Source organism: Rutilus rutilus (assembly GCF_951802725.1).
Source record: "Rutilus rutilus genome assembly, chromosome: 7".
NCBI classification, from domain to species: Eukaryota; Metazoa; Chordata; class Actinopteri; order Cypriniformes; family Leuciscidae; genus Rutilus; species Rutilus rutilus.
Genome location: NC_140221.1, coordinates 9476679 through 9491818, shown reverse-complemented (window position 1 = coordinate 9491818; position 15140 = coordinate 9476679). Strand labels below are relative to the sequence as shown.

The 15140-nt window shown below is 36.3% G+C and overlaps 1 protein-coding gene across 1 annotated transcript; it reads right to left on the bottom strand.

The window, feature by feature from the left end:
• Positions 1-212: 212 nt before the first annotated feature.
• hoatz (HOATZ cilia and flagella associated protein) lies at positions 213-13144 on the bottom strand (the record flags this gene model as incomplete). The annotated part of the gene is made up of 6 exons (XM_084415374.1): positions 213-321; positions 1278-1333; positions 5615-5674; positions 12412-12485; positions 12580-12615; positions 12943-13144. 6 exons carry the CDS (start codon positions 13142-13144, stop codon positions 255-257), a joined length of 495 nt encoding a protein of 164 aa, XP_084271500.1. The 3' UTR covers positions 213-254.
• Between the last annotated feature and the right edge of the window lie 1996 nt (positions 13145-15140).

Here is a 15140-nt window from a genome sequence, read left to right as displayed (position 1 = left end):
CGTCACCAACTGACAGTAACTAACACGCCATGGGCTTTTATTATTTGTAGATATGAACAAATTGCGTAACAGTTTACAAGTAGCCTATACTGTGCTTAATGATCGTCTTCAGATATAATTGTAAAAAAATAAAATAAAGATATAGACTACACATAGGTCTATGCTCTAGGTATACATTTAAGTAAACTTCTTGAACATTTGTCTACTATGGTAAAAATACATGTTCTTTATGGACTAGTCTTTCATCAATTTGTTTACTGGAGCTTCTGAACTTCTTTCTGGTCCTCATCCACAGGTGATGAAAATCCCTCTGGAGCCAATCTAATAAAAATACAAAATAAAAAAAGATAAATTGATTTCAAGGTTTTCGAAATTGAAATTGGTTATTAAATGTAACTAATCCTAATCCAAACACAATCTAAATGTTAATTAACATTACTCAGTAATTAAATGTATAATTGCACTGTAACAATGACACATTGAAATAAAGTGTAACTATATAAAACAATATTTTATATTATTTTAAACAAAATAATGCATTTTCTGTTCTGCATTGTATTTAGATGCAGCAAACAAGTTAATCTCAGCATTATCATAATATGTGTCATGCTTGCACATTCAACTTAATGTTGCTAGAAATCTGCTGCACAGGCTAATTAAAGTCTTCCTACATGACATTAAGTAAAGGATTTTGCAATGATGCATTTATCAGAAAGGGAATTGTTTTGGATAATAGGGCAGGTAATCAATGCTGGTTTGAGATGTCTGTACAGAGCACGAAAGCAGAGCAGAAAAGATCAGACATATTTCAGATCAATAACTAAGACTCAATATAAGCTTAAGTTGGTTTTCCAATAACCCTTCATCACTCGGTCTGGAGATCAATTTTACTAGGCTAAGAATCCATATAATAATGAAAATGTTAGAAACTGTCGGTTATTTCCCCTCTCTCTCAAGCTGACATACAATTCCCCCCTTACCTGTTTACATGTTTAAACAATACTTGGGGGTGAGGCCCGATGTGGTTCTCCCTTTTATAATTGGATGTGATTTATGATGTCCGCAGCAGTAAATTACTATAAGCACACAATTACTATTACTTTTTTATATGCAGTAATACACTGCACTGCACAATCACCTTTAATTAAGTTTATTGCGCTAGTATCCCTAAGTTGCAGTGATAGATACAGTGGAAAATAATTTGCTAGATGAAATTATAATCAGGTACAGTATGTTAATCTCTGACAGAGAAATTAAATAACATTTTGTAGAGGTACCTTTTTTCTACTGGGTTGCCTTTTCTTGGTTTGTGTTGGTAAGAAATCATCTCCTTCTGTTGAATATACATATTAATTCTGCATATTAAATACAAGGGACTTGTGACACACACACACACACACACACACACACACTGTTTTTCTGTTTTATGATGACTCCACAAAAAACATTCAATATAACGTTTTTAAGTAAAAAAAAAAAAAAAAAATAAATAAATTGTTTAGTATGACTTTTCTTCTCATGGGGAACGAAATTTTGTCCCCACAACATCAATGTCTGTTTGAAATACAGTAAAACAATAAAATAATGTAATATAAAAATATTTTTACAAATTAAAACATTGTTTTCTATTTAAACATATATGTTTTTAATATTTTTTCATTGTCACATGATCCTTCAGAAATCATTATTATATGCTGATTTGGTGCTCAATAAATATCAATAAATATGTATTATCATCATCATTTGTTTACTTTTTTACTATTATTTCTTCTTATTACAGTTCTTTTTATTCGCTTTGGTACTATTTTCACAAGTAAGGTGTACATTTTCAAAACTCTTAGTACAAAAATCCGAACTGATCACACTTGTAACACAGCTAGTCATTCTTTCAAAACCTGATCTCATGCTTTCATTAAAGTTATACACTTTTCAGTCCACATAATCATTGTTTCAAACACAATATTATTTGTAATATGTAATGAGAACATTTGGATTAATCACAGAAACACAACAGTATGATCTTCTTTCAATTTAGTACTTTTAACAATCAGTTCATTCAACAGCAAAAAATGCAGGAGTCAGGACACATGTTTCAAATCACCGTTGTTGCTGAAATAATTACAGTAATACAGGCTACAGTTGCCACATTAGAAGTAATTGAATCCATAATGTTTGTAATAGTATCTATCCAGTGTGTTATCAAAAGGTGTGATGAAGTACAGCCAAGATGTTCCATGCTAACAGAGTTTGCTGGCAATACAGTAAATGATTTCACTCTATACCATTTGACTGAATCTATACTGTAGTGGACCTTTACAGATGAAGGTTGAGTTACAGTAATTCAGCAGTCTCTACCATGGTAATCTGTTTACAGTATTGTAAAAAATGCTGTATTTGATACCATCTGTCTCCCTTCTACTGACGCATCTCTGATCAATCTGATGTTTTACAGTCATTGACTGTTTCCTCTCCTTTATACTCTATTCTGCTTTACAGTATTTGCACAAGTGGCAAATTTCTCTGTATCTTTCTCTCTCTCTCACTCACACACGCACGCACACACACACACACACACACACACACACACACACACATGCGTGTGCACACACTTTGAGCATCGTGGTGGTTATTATCTATAAATCACTTGTGTAAAAAGAATTCATTACATTTGGTTATCCATATCAGAAATTGCAAACAAGTTCTATAGAAACTGTATTGAATCAATATCTATAGAAATCTATAGGTGTACCAAATGATTAATTGATTAACCATTAAGATCAGTTGGATTAAATAATAGACAAATGTATTAAACTGAACAAGAAGAGATGCAAATCAAAAGTTTGATAGTAAGAGCTTTATGAAAGGCAGTAATGAAACATTTATGTAGATGAAACACTTATTTTGTGTTGTGAAAAGGATACTTTGTGATTTTGAGTATTGTACTTACACAATTGAAAACATGATGAAATGTTTGAAAAAAGAGCACCTTTGATGATCTGTTGTGATATTAGCACTAAGAGTTTGGAAAATGTACACCTAACTTGTGAAAATAGTACCAAAGTGAATAAAAAAAAATGTAATAGCCTATATATTTTTAACAGCATAAATACTTTTGATCGATTGAATGCATCCTTGCTGAATAAAAGTCTTAAAATCTTTAATAAAAGACCTAAAACTTTTGAACAGTACTGGTAGTAATCATTTTTGGGGGGCTGGGATGGGTTGTTATCCATCTCAGTTTTGGCTGTAAAATGTAGTTTTCAAGTTTAAAGTTAACACATACAGGGGTTGGACAATGAAACTGAAACACCTGGTTTTAGACCAAAATAATTTATTCGTATGGTGTACGACTTTTTGCAGCCAATACAGCATCAGTTTGCCTTGGAAATGACAAATATTAGTCATTCACAGTGGCAGAGGGATATTGAGCCATTCTTCTTTCAGAACAGTGTCCAGTTCATTTATACCTGGTGGGGGAAAACGTTTTCTGAGTTGCTCCTCCAAAATACCCAAAAGTGGTTACAGTGCAGGTCATGGGAGATGTTCAACTTCACTTTCATGTTCATCAAACCATTCTGTCACATGTCTTGCTGTGTGTATTGGTGGAGTATATGCTGATTCACTGCATCCTCTTCAGGATACAACTTTTGAACCATTAGGTGCACATGGTCCTCCAGAATGGTTCGGTAGTCCTTGGAAGTGATGCGCCCATCAAGCACAGTAGAGACATTGCAGCCCAAACCATCACTGATCCACCCCGTGCTTTACTATGGGCACGCAACAGTCCAGGTGTTAAGCCTCTTTGGGGCTTCAACACACCGTAACTCCCACAGATGTGGGAAAGACAGTGAAGGCGGACTCATTAGAGAACAATACATGTTTCACATTGTTTATAGGCCAAGATTTGCACTGTTGGCAATGCAAGCGACATTTGGCATTGGCATGAGTGACCAAAAGTGGCTATAGCAGCCTGACCATGAATACTGACTCTGTGGAGCTCCCCACAAACAGTTTTGGTGGAAATAGGAGAGTCAAGGTGTGCATTTAATTCTGCAGTGAGTTGGGCAGCTGTGTTTTTTTTTTTTTGTGGATATAATCCGGGTTAGTGCCTGCACATCTCTTTCAGACAGCTTCCCCTTGCATTGACAGTTACTCCTGTTGGATGTGGTTCATTCTACGTGGTGGTATGCCGACATTACCTTGGATACCATAGCTCTCCATACACCACAAAGACTTGCTGTCCATGGGGCGTATTACACAAAGTTTCTATCTTAAGTCTTAAGTTAAGATCTGACAAGTTAATTTAGGATTTTTCACAAATTCGTATTACAGAAGCAAATCTTAAGTTGATTTAGGATTCTTATCCTATCTTACAAAATGTAGTTAGGAAATATTAAACCCCTCCATCGAGTTCAGTAACCAACTCTCAGGTCTGTTACCAAGCAATCAATGACACGCAAACAGCTGCTATGAAGTAAAATGGAAAAACTGGAGAATGGAGAAACAAAATAAGTGGTGCTTTTCATTAAGTGAAGTTTTGATAAGCTTGGTAGAAAAGGCAAAGCCTAATCCTTTTATTTCATAGGAGTCTGTAACTATTTGTCAGAGTTTTGTTGTCAAAATGCAGCACATCATTTGGGTGTTCACAAAGTCTTTCAACCATCAAACATCGCTGTTCTTCATCTTGTATCATTAATAAATGTGACGCCATTCTCAGACAGGGCTAATATTGTGTGATTTTTACAGGCTTTCAAATAATTTTGAAGTTAGGACACCATTGGGGTTGTCTTAAAGTTAAGACAGTTTTTAGGATTTTTTTTGTGGAGTTAGGATGCTTCTGTAATACCCTTTTCCTATCTGTAGTTAAGATAAGATTATGCATTTATGAAATATCATTTTGTAATAGCTTTTGTCCTGAATGAGGTCCTAACTGAAATTGCCATGGTTACCAAACAGATAAGATAGGATTCTAAAGTTAGGATCTTTCTGTAATGCGCCCCCTGGTCACAGATGAGTCAGCGAGACACGCACCAACAATTTGTATTCTTTTGAACTCTTTTGAACTCTGTATGTCTCCCATTATGTTGTGTGGAATATGATCCGCATATATAGGCGTGAAACCTCCAAAACTATTGCCCATTGTTTCAGTTTCATTGTCCAACCCCATGTACATACATGCATACATACACTATGGCCTTTCTAAAGAAAAAATGACTTCAGTTCAACTTGTATTAGCAAACTAGGTTTGTAAGGTACTCAGCAGGAGCTGGATAAAGCACCACTACCCCATAATCATCAGGCTGCTCCCGAGAGAGACATCAAAGTCTTGAGGAAACCCACCCCCTCCTATACTTTCCTCATCTATAGGGGAGGATGCCCTAAGAAATGCTGAGGCTCTAGGGAAAAAGTGCTGAGAAAGAAAGAGAGAGCACTCTAATGAATGAGAGAGAAATAAAACACTTGGCTGTCTGAGGAACCCTGTCCTGCAGCATCCAAATATGCAACGGCTGTGTTAGCAGAAGACCCGAGATGAGGTTAAGGCTGATCCCAACTGAACTGAGAGACCTGAGCGGATGTTTTAACCTAATGGGGCCGAGTACTTTATTATTCTTACCTTAATTCGCTCATCCCTCTGCTTTTTCAGAAGTGCAATAATCTGGTCACGTTTCTTGGCCTAACACAAATACGAAATATGAATCAGAATCAGAATTAAATTTATTGCTAAGAATGTTTATACACACAAGGAATTTATCTTGATGGCAGAATAAGCTTCCAGTGTACATTGCATAATAGTTACTGGAGTTATGTATCAACACCTACATTGATGCCCATCCGTAAAAGATGGTTCACCATTATACATATAATTGTGTTGAGTATAACAGCACTGCTGAAGTATATTCCAGCCAACAGCTGCACTTACTAAACAAGCCTCACAATTTTGATTTAACGCCCATAGTTTCTGGCTGCACTTAATGTCATTTCATTAAATCCATTACATGCTTGTAGATTATAACCATTTTTCAAGCCAATGTCACTTTATGGCAGGTTAATCAGTTATAGTAATGTAATGTAATGTCGTTGTTGATTATAATCACCCAATGTAAACATCTGTCATACTGCAATCTGCTAAAACTTCATTTTCCACATTGAAGTAAACACTACAATCACCATGATGATTGTAGTGTTAATATATATATATATATATATATATATATATATATTATTTTAAATGTTTTAATTCAGCCTCAAATGCTTCTTTGACAGTGCAGACTGCAGAGCCAGATTTTATGAAAACCTCCAATGTATAATCCTCTGATGAGGGATGGGAATGAGTTAATTTGCTAAGAGTAATCTCATAAAATGGATCTGTCCTCCAGAGGGCCATCCATCTTGGGGATTCCAGGTTGATTACTAACAGCATGAATACAGACATTACAGAGAGGGTACTGCCCACTGAACTGCTCGACACACTATCTTCGGATGCAAGGAGATGAATGACGGACCAAATTGTGAAGAACACATTAAACACCAGTTTATATAGAATATGGAAGGCTACAATATAGCACATGGTAGAGATGGTAAAAATTATTAAACTGAACAGACGGTCACACATTACATTGAAGCTTAAGATCATGCTAGAAAACATAATTATTAAAAAAAATTATGAAAAATAATTGGACCTGACTCTATGTACATTTTATCCTAAAATTGTGATAAAACAAAATTCACAGACATACATTCATTAGCCTATATGTCAACTACCATTGAAGAACTGAAAATGTTTCTTCTCTAATTTCAGCTTTGTGACATGTAATAATCTACGTCTATGAATGAAACTCATATTTGGACATTTTGCATAACCGCATTGTAATGTTTTGAGTTCTGTTCATGTTTGAGGGTATGTTTACACGACAACGATATGCTTAAAACGGAGAAGTTTTTCCTTTGAGGTTTACCTGTACAGACGACACCATTGTCAAAACGATCCCCATTCACACAGATTCGCGAAAAATACTAAAAACGCTGTATTCTGCTGCCAGGCCAGTAGATGGCGATGAAACAATATAGACTGAACACTTAATACGCATGTGCATGACATCATCGTCTTCAGAGATTAGCGTTTTTGTTGTTTACACGGAGACCGTTTTAAAAAACTTGCACTTTGAAACCCGTTTTTTAAAAGTTTGCGCTTTCAGGCACCCAAAATGCCATAGTCGTGTAAACCAGTGTTCTTCAACCCTGCTCCTGAAGGACCCCCAACACTGCACGTTTTCTTTGTCTCCCTAATCAAACACACCTGATTCAATTCATCCATTATCACATGGGTTAATGAGCTGATGAGGTGTGTTTGATTAGGGAGACAAAGAAAACGTGCAGTGTTGGGAGTCCTTCAGGAGCAGGGTTGAAGAACACTGGTGTAAACGAACAGCCAAAGGGCATAAAACGTTTTAATGAAAAACAGTGTCATGTAAACAGCCCCTCAGGCTTAAATACACAGGCAAACAAGAGGAACTAATGAGACTGATTAACAAGACACACCTGAACTCAACTAACACAATCAGTAACCATAGAAACAAACAGGGAGAGAACGAAGAAGAACTAAAGTAATTAACAGATTAGAAGATTAATTGAGAAACTCAAACTGAATTTTTCTTAAGCCAGAAGAGCTGAACACTCTTCTATGCTGGCTGAAGCATAGATTTTTATTAAGCGGGGGAGGATGGTAAGTGGTTAGAGTCTCTGGATCGAATTCACAGTAGGTGGCGGTAATGTGCGAAATTGGTGCGAACCGCCAAAAAAACGGGAAGAAGAAGAAGAAGAACTCAAACAGAACTCAAAATGTGACATGCATAATATGACCACAGTTTAAAAAAAATCTTTATGCTCATCAGGTTCTGTGGCAAGTGCGGTTTCTTTAGTCTGTAAAACAAAACAACAAGTTTCTTGTCCCAGCAGTGCCGCCTAAAAGGGACAAATCAATGCTTCCTTATTATTGTACGCAGATGAATTGATCTGCAAGACCAATGATTTCCTGCTAATCCGATTAGTAGATGTGGTTAGTGCAGTGTTGGGAGAGAAAGTAGCTATGTAGAGAGATTCATCACTGCACAAATGTAGGGCTTAAGAGCATCTAAGCAGGCTCTTAAGGATTCTGCCAGCTAGATAGCATTACAACTGACTCCTCTGTGAGAAAATTTACACGAGCCAGACAGCGATGGAAACCTTTAAATTAAATCTGCAAATTTATTGGATACCTCTGTTTGAAAGCACTGAAAGTGCACAATCAATCAGCATAATAACCGCCTGGTAATATGAAGCACAACATATCAGGAGCTTCAACAGCATAAATGATGCAAGGATGCATTACTGTACACATCACAATTTAGGGTATGGGGTGTGTTCAAATTCCTAGCATCAAAGTATCAGCAATAGTTATAGTGCTTGCTGTAGCACCATTAAAATATCTACTTTTTACCAGTTCTAGTTTATGTTGTTATCTTAAATTATCTGTGATGCTCCTCAGATATAGGCTACTCATTGTGCTAATGCGGTGTGCTGAGCACTACTGGCGAACCCAGCCTGCCAGATCCACACTTAGAAACCCTGCTAATCTAAAATAATCTTTCATCAGAGATCTATAACTGCCCTCCACAGGCTGGCTCATTAGCTTTTTATGCAGCAATGCACTGTCTAGAATTAAAGATCACAGCAAAGGGAGAATCAAGACAAACTCGTGGCATCTAGTCCACACTCATGATTACAGTATGCAACATGCAGTGGATATAAAAAGCCTACACCCCTGTTAAAACAGTTTTTGTAATGTAAAAAACTAAACAAACATAAATCATAGCAAACATATCATAACAGACCATAAACATCACAATCACAGCTCTTACGTGTGCTTGTGAAGACATATCTCAACAGGTAAATGTAGGAGTTTAAATAAAAGGTCCAACATATTAGGAATACATATAGCTGTGTAGACATCTTAGAAATAATTAAACAGGCTAAAGGGAATAGTAAAATGATATGGAAGTGTATTGACAATTTCCTTGGGAAAGAGTGGACTAAAAATGGACCTATCAAACTTAACATAAACATTGACAACAATGAAACACTCGCACCTGGAACACAAGCCACTGCAAAGGTCAGCTTAATGGTTGCCAACATGTTTTGACTACTTCATCACTTCAATTCTGGAACTAAGTAAACCCTCAGAGCTGCTTTTAACACCACCTGCAGCCATTGTTGGAGGACCACAACCCACTCTGGTGGAAGTACTGGACTTTGAATGTGTAAATGAAGGCAAGGTCAACAAACATTACATCACTCTCTAACTCGAGAGCAAAGGACTCATGGGGACTTGATTCGCTGTTATTAAAAAAATATAAAGAGGTCTTTGCAGAACCAATTGCGCACATAATTAATCAATTGTTTAGAGAGTGTGTATTCCCATTTTTACGCCCATTTTTAAATCAGGAAACACAAAGGACATTAAGAATTATAGACCCATCAGTATACTCCCTGCAGTTTCTAAAGTTATTGAAAAAATTGTCGCCGAACAGCTGATTGAGCACCTCGACAATGGAAATATGTTACACCCCATGCAATTTGGCTTCCGATCCAAACACTCCACTGACACAGCTTGTTGTTATTTCCTCGAGGTGATCAAATCCAGTCTGGAGAAGGGAGGGGTGGTTGGGGCCGTTTTCTGGATCTACATAAGGCATTCGATACCGTTAACCACTCAGTGCTGCTGACAAAACTGTGGAATTTCAATCTCGCTGCAAACACTATTAGTTGGCTTCAATCATACCTAGCAGACCGTTACCAGTGCGTAAGAATAAATGATAAAACTTCACCGTTCAGATCCTGTACTACAGGGGTACCCCAGGGGTCTATTCTGGGGCCACTGCTCTTCAGTTTGTACATCAATGACCTACCTTCCATCTGCGATGACGTGGAGGTCTTGATGTACGCTGATGACACGGTTTTATATACTCACGGTTCCAATGTCAATTCTGTCGCTGCTAAACTATCTGTGGCAATGAACAAAGCAACAGAGTGGATGAACAAGTCCTGCCTTATACTGAATACAGAGAAAACGGTCACAATGTATTTTTCAAACAAAAGAATTTAAAGTGCTCTCCCAAATATTTATGTGGATAGTTACATGATCTTAAATACCTAGGTGTGATCTTGGACCCTGTACTAAATTTTAAAAACCATGTTAAAAGGGTATGCCGTGTTTTGAAATTTAACATCGCTAACTTCCAGCACATCAGAAGCTCTTTATCATTGGAAGCAGCAAAATCGTATTTCCATGCAATGATTATATCGCATATATTGTACTGTATGTCATCATGGTCTCAAGCCAAACAAACTGTTTTAAACCCCCTTAGATCATTACATAATCAGGCCTTGAAAATCCTCGATAAAAAGCTTCGGCGGTACCACCACTGCAATATACTTGAAAAGTACAGTATACTAAGCTTTGACAACCTGATCAGGTATTCTGATATCCGTTTGGTTCACAAAATCCTTAATGATGCTGCCCCACCCCCTTTAAAAACATATGTACAGCTACGCTCTGAACTAACAAACAGAGCGTTGAGGTCTGTATCCAGGGGTGATTGCAATGTTCCCAAAAGAAAGTCTGCCTTCTCTCAATCAGCCTTCTCCTATAAAGCCATCAAAGAATGGAATGGGCTTCCAGACAATCTAAAGAACAACGCAGATTTTCACAGCTTCTCACGGGCAGTCAAAGACTGGCTTTTAGACCACCAGTCCTGCTCACTCTAAAAGCACCAGATGGGTATCTGGCCATCAGATGATACCCTCGTGGGTACCATTTGATGGCTTTTACACTATATTGTGTTTTGTGTGTTATAAAAAAAAACAAAAAAAAAAACAACTGTTGCTTGCACTCCATATATTTAGCACTTTATAATATTACAACTAGCTAATTTTGCACACAAATTGGTTATTTGCACTTTATACTGGTATAGTGCACCTGCCTTTTTATATTGTATTAACCGTCTTTTGTTATATAATTTTTATATGTTAATTGCCTTTGTTATGTAATTTTAACTCTGTTATGTAATTTTAATTGTGTAGGACTACAGATGGAAATTAGCATAGTGCTAAATCTGGTGCAGCCATCTTTTTAATGTAACTGCACATTGTCCTGATATAAAAAAAATAAAATAAAAAAAAAACCTTGTGTCATGAGAGTAAGCAACTGAGTTTCTAACACTGAGTAGAGCGAACGTGAAACCCATCCAAAGAATCTGCACCAGGCTCATTTTTTTACACAACGCACCACCCAGCATACCCGGTTAAAGAAGTCACCGCTGATATATAAATAAATACATAGCCTATATATATATATATATATATATATATATATATATATATATATATATATACACACTGCCCGGCCAAAAAAGTTTGGATTTAAATAGGCAAATGCTTAAGATAATAAATAAAATTAAATAATTGAAATAAATGAAATAAATGAATGGAATCATCATTATTGCAGGTAATTTTTATGTTTCTAGCATCTTATATGTTTGGCAACAGTTCTTCTAACCCAAATTGATGGAGTGTGTAGCTTTTCATTTCTTAACCATGTAGGAAGGAAGACATTGATTGGAGTAGAATTTACAGAGTGCTTGACTCTTGCATTGTCAACCATCTACTCCAGCACATCCCAAATACTTTCAATGAATTTAAGGTCTGGAGTCAGAGGAGCCCATTCATGAATGAAAATGATTCTTCATGCTCCCAACCATTCTTTCACAATTTGAGCCTGATGAATATTGACATTAGCCGCGTTTGCACTGCAGGAACTTTCCCCAGGAACTAGGGACTTTGTGGGGCTGATGAGTTGATTAGGAATTAGGAATAGGAAGAGTTGGAAAATGTGTAGTCTTGGTTGGGAAACACTGCTTTAGACCGTGATGAAAAGACAGACACCAACAGGTCTCGGGGGAAAAAGTTCCTAGGACAAATTGTTCTGGGTCATTTCAGTGGATTGTCATCCTGCAATATGGCCATGATGTGTCTTCCTACATGGTTGTTTAAGAAATTAAAAGCTACACACTCTATCAATTACGGTTAGAAGATCAGTTGCCAAACATATAACATGCTAGAAACATAATAATCACTGCAATAATGATCCAATCATAGACACAGTATGCAATATATACCGTATATATATATGCCTATAACATTGTGGTGTATCTATGTAATCCCTACATAATGAAAAAAACAGAATACTTTATAGACAGAGTATTTCTGCAGAGGGTAAACAAGGTTTGTTTGGAAGAATTCAGCAGAATAAAACAGCATTTTTCTTAAGTACTCAAAACAGTTTAATGAAGCTGGTTTGTTAACATGAGACCTCACCATCTCCATGTATTTCTGTCTCTCTTCTTGTTTTTGCTTCAAATAAACATCCTGCTGGATTGCATCATCCCTCTCTACCAAGAAAACAAACAGGCAAAAGCAGATTACATTCAATAATAATACAATACAATACAATACACTCATACAATCATAGCCTGCTATACTTACTTGACCATGACGCTTGCTTTGCGGCAGTATTTGTGGCTAAAAAATAAAATAACAGCTAACGTTAGATCATTCTTCTTTATCTTATCTTATTTTGTTCTAATATTTATCTTTAACTTATCTTTAAATTAATCCTTTTCATGCGCCACCACAACGTTGGAACAGTATTTAGAAACTACAATTTCTACTTTACACGACAAAATATAGGCTAAATTACTATTAAGCCCATAAACAGCATTTCTTCTAATGGTGCAATTAGAAAAAGCACTGTAAGCACAACATTAAATGTGTTTAGCTGCTAAGCGTTTCACAGCTCATTCAGACAATTTGCACGTACAAAATACATTAAATGAACGTCACACTTACAGTGTGGGGTATTCGCAACTTTTAACCGCTGCCTGATGTCAGCAGAAACGAGGCGAGACTCTATTGGAGGCTGTAGGGAAAGGGAGTTCCAGAAAACCTTTGCATATGCCACATCTTCTTGTGACGCTCCATCAAATACCGTATAATGTTTTTCGATTTCTGAAAGACTGTCTAAAACCTCTTCGTTTAGTTCTTCAGTCATAATAGTTAACGAGCTTTCTGTTCTAGCCATAGGTAACAGCCACGTGAGGATGTGTTACGGACGGTTGCCATGGTGACTAAACGCTCAGACTAGTAAACGGAAGTGCGGGGATTGGCAACTCTGCAAAATATTCATAGTTTTAAAGGAAATAAAATAATAATAAAAAATAGTAAAGACTTATTTATTTATTTTTTAACTGTAAGTTTAAGTTAGGCTAGACAATTTAACAGATAATAATGTTTTCATGTACATTACTTAATTGTAGAATGTAGAACTTCATATAGAATGTGTTTTGAAATTAAAATCTGTTTTATACCCAACAAGACGAGCCCGCAAAATATTTTTAGCCTACAAGTTTGTAATAATTAGTTTATACACAATTATTAAATTACATATCATTTAAGATGAACAAAAGTAAAATGGCGTTTCCAGAAATCCCTGATGCGTTTCATTCTGTTTTACTTAAATGGTTGTTTCTTCTTATTGTAATCAGTTATGTTTTCTGTACATAGAAATCAAGAAATATCATTGGCTACAGGCTACAGTAGCCTATTTGTGGCTGCCCTGTACTGTTTGTACTATTATCAATGTCATATTACTGTGTAGCCTACAAATCATATTTAATCATATTTATATTAAATCAATCTAAAAATATAGGCCTCCAGCAATGTGTAAATGCAAGCACACACACACAAACATTTTTACAGCATTTTTCTAATGTAAATTTAAAATAATACAATTTGAATTACTTTTTTTATTTTGCAGAGGCAGACTTTTTCTGAACTCAGTTATCAGTTGACAAATTCAAATGTTGTTGAATAAATATTTATGCAAATTATACAAAAATGCAATTTATACATACCACCAAATCTAATCAATTGAAAAATCAGAAAGATGTGTAATATGTTTCACTTTATTTTCGGGTGCATTTCATTACAAAGATCATATTATAAAAACACAGCAAAAACAAATAGTTGTTTTACAACTGGTCTTCACCTGGTAGTGAGGTTAGTGATTACTATAAGGATTGTAATCAACTAACTGCACTGCCTGATGACCACACAGTAGCCTCTGGCAGAGTCCATTTCCATCATTGTTTTAGCCTCTTGTCTCCTGCAGAACCTGCACAAATCCACCAGAGTCATGTCAGACCTGCATCTCACAAAAGCAGTTCTTAAAATGACAAATAGACCAATACGATACATAAACACCGTCAAATAATTGTATCAGCTCTGTGTTTCCTTGTAGGTCGTTGTGTTGGCAGTATGGTTAGTGATTGTAGATTATATAAAACAATCAGCTAACAACACTGCCTACAAACCAACCCCAACAGGTTAATATATCAACACATTAATCTGTTTCTACCATGTAAACCTAAAGGAAGAAAAGACAAACAACAAAGTCACTTGGCAAACAAACAATAGCCTTCATCAAATAGGCCTAAATCTATATTATAGGCTGCATACCAAAATCGAAGAAAGAAGTAATACCCACTGAATGTTAAGACATAACAAATATTAATAATTTTAGTCTTTCAGTGATAAGTCACCTGACTGAATTCTTCTGCACTCTCAGGTTTGTGTTCATCTGTTGTTGTTACCACCCTGCTGACGCCACATCTCCAGGTGGGGTTGAATGTGAATATACCTCTTTTTAATTATAGGCAACTTTACCTGTCAAATAAAACAATTCATAAATGGAAAACGAAGGTCCTCATAACGATCATTTAAAGTGAGCCAGTCTTACGTGAAGAAACTCATCGTGAGCTCTGTCCCTTCGTCTTTCAAAGTCCCTCTGCTTTGGATTCCAACACAAGCTGTCTGTATTTATAGCCAGGGCTGATATTGTATGGTCAAATTCAGCGCCGTCTGAGGCGGGAGCCGCTTGAGCGCGAACTACGGCGCTCACCGCTGCTGATACTGGCGCTATTTCTCCTATACAATGCAGAGATGCGCGCCATACAAAGAGCGAAACTATAAAAGCGTAAAATCAGTGG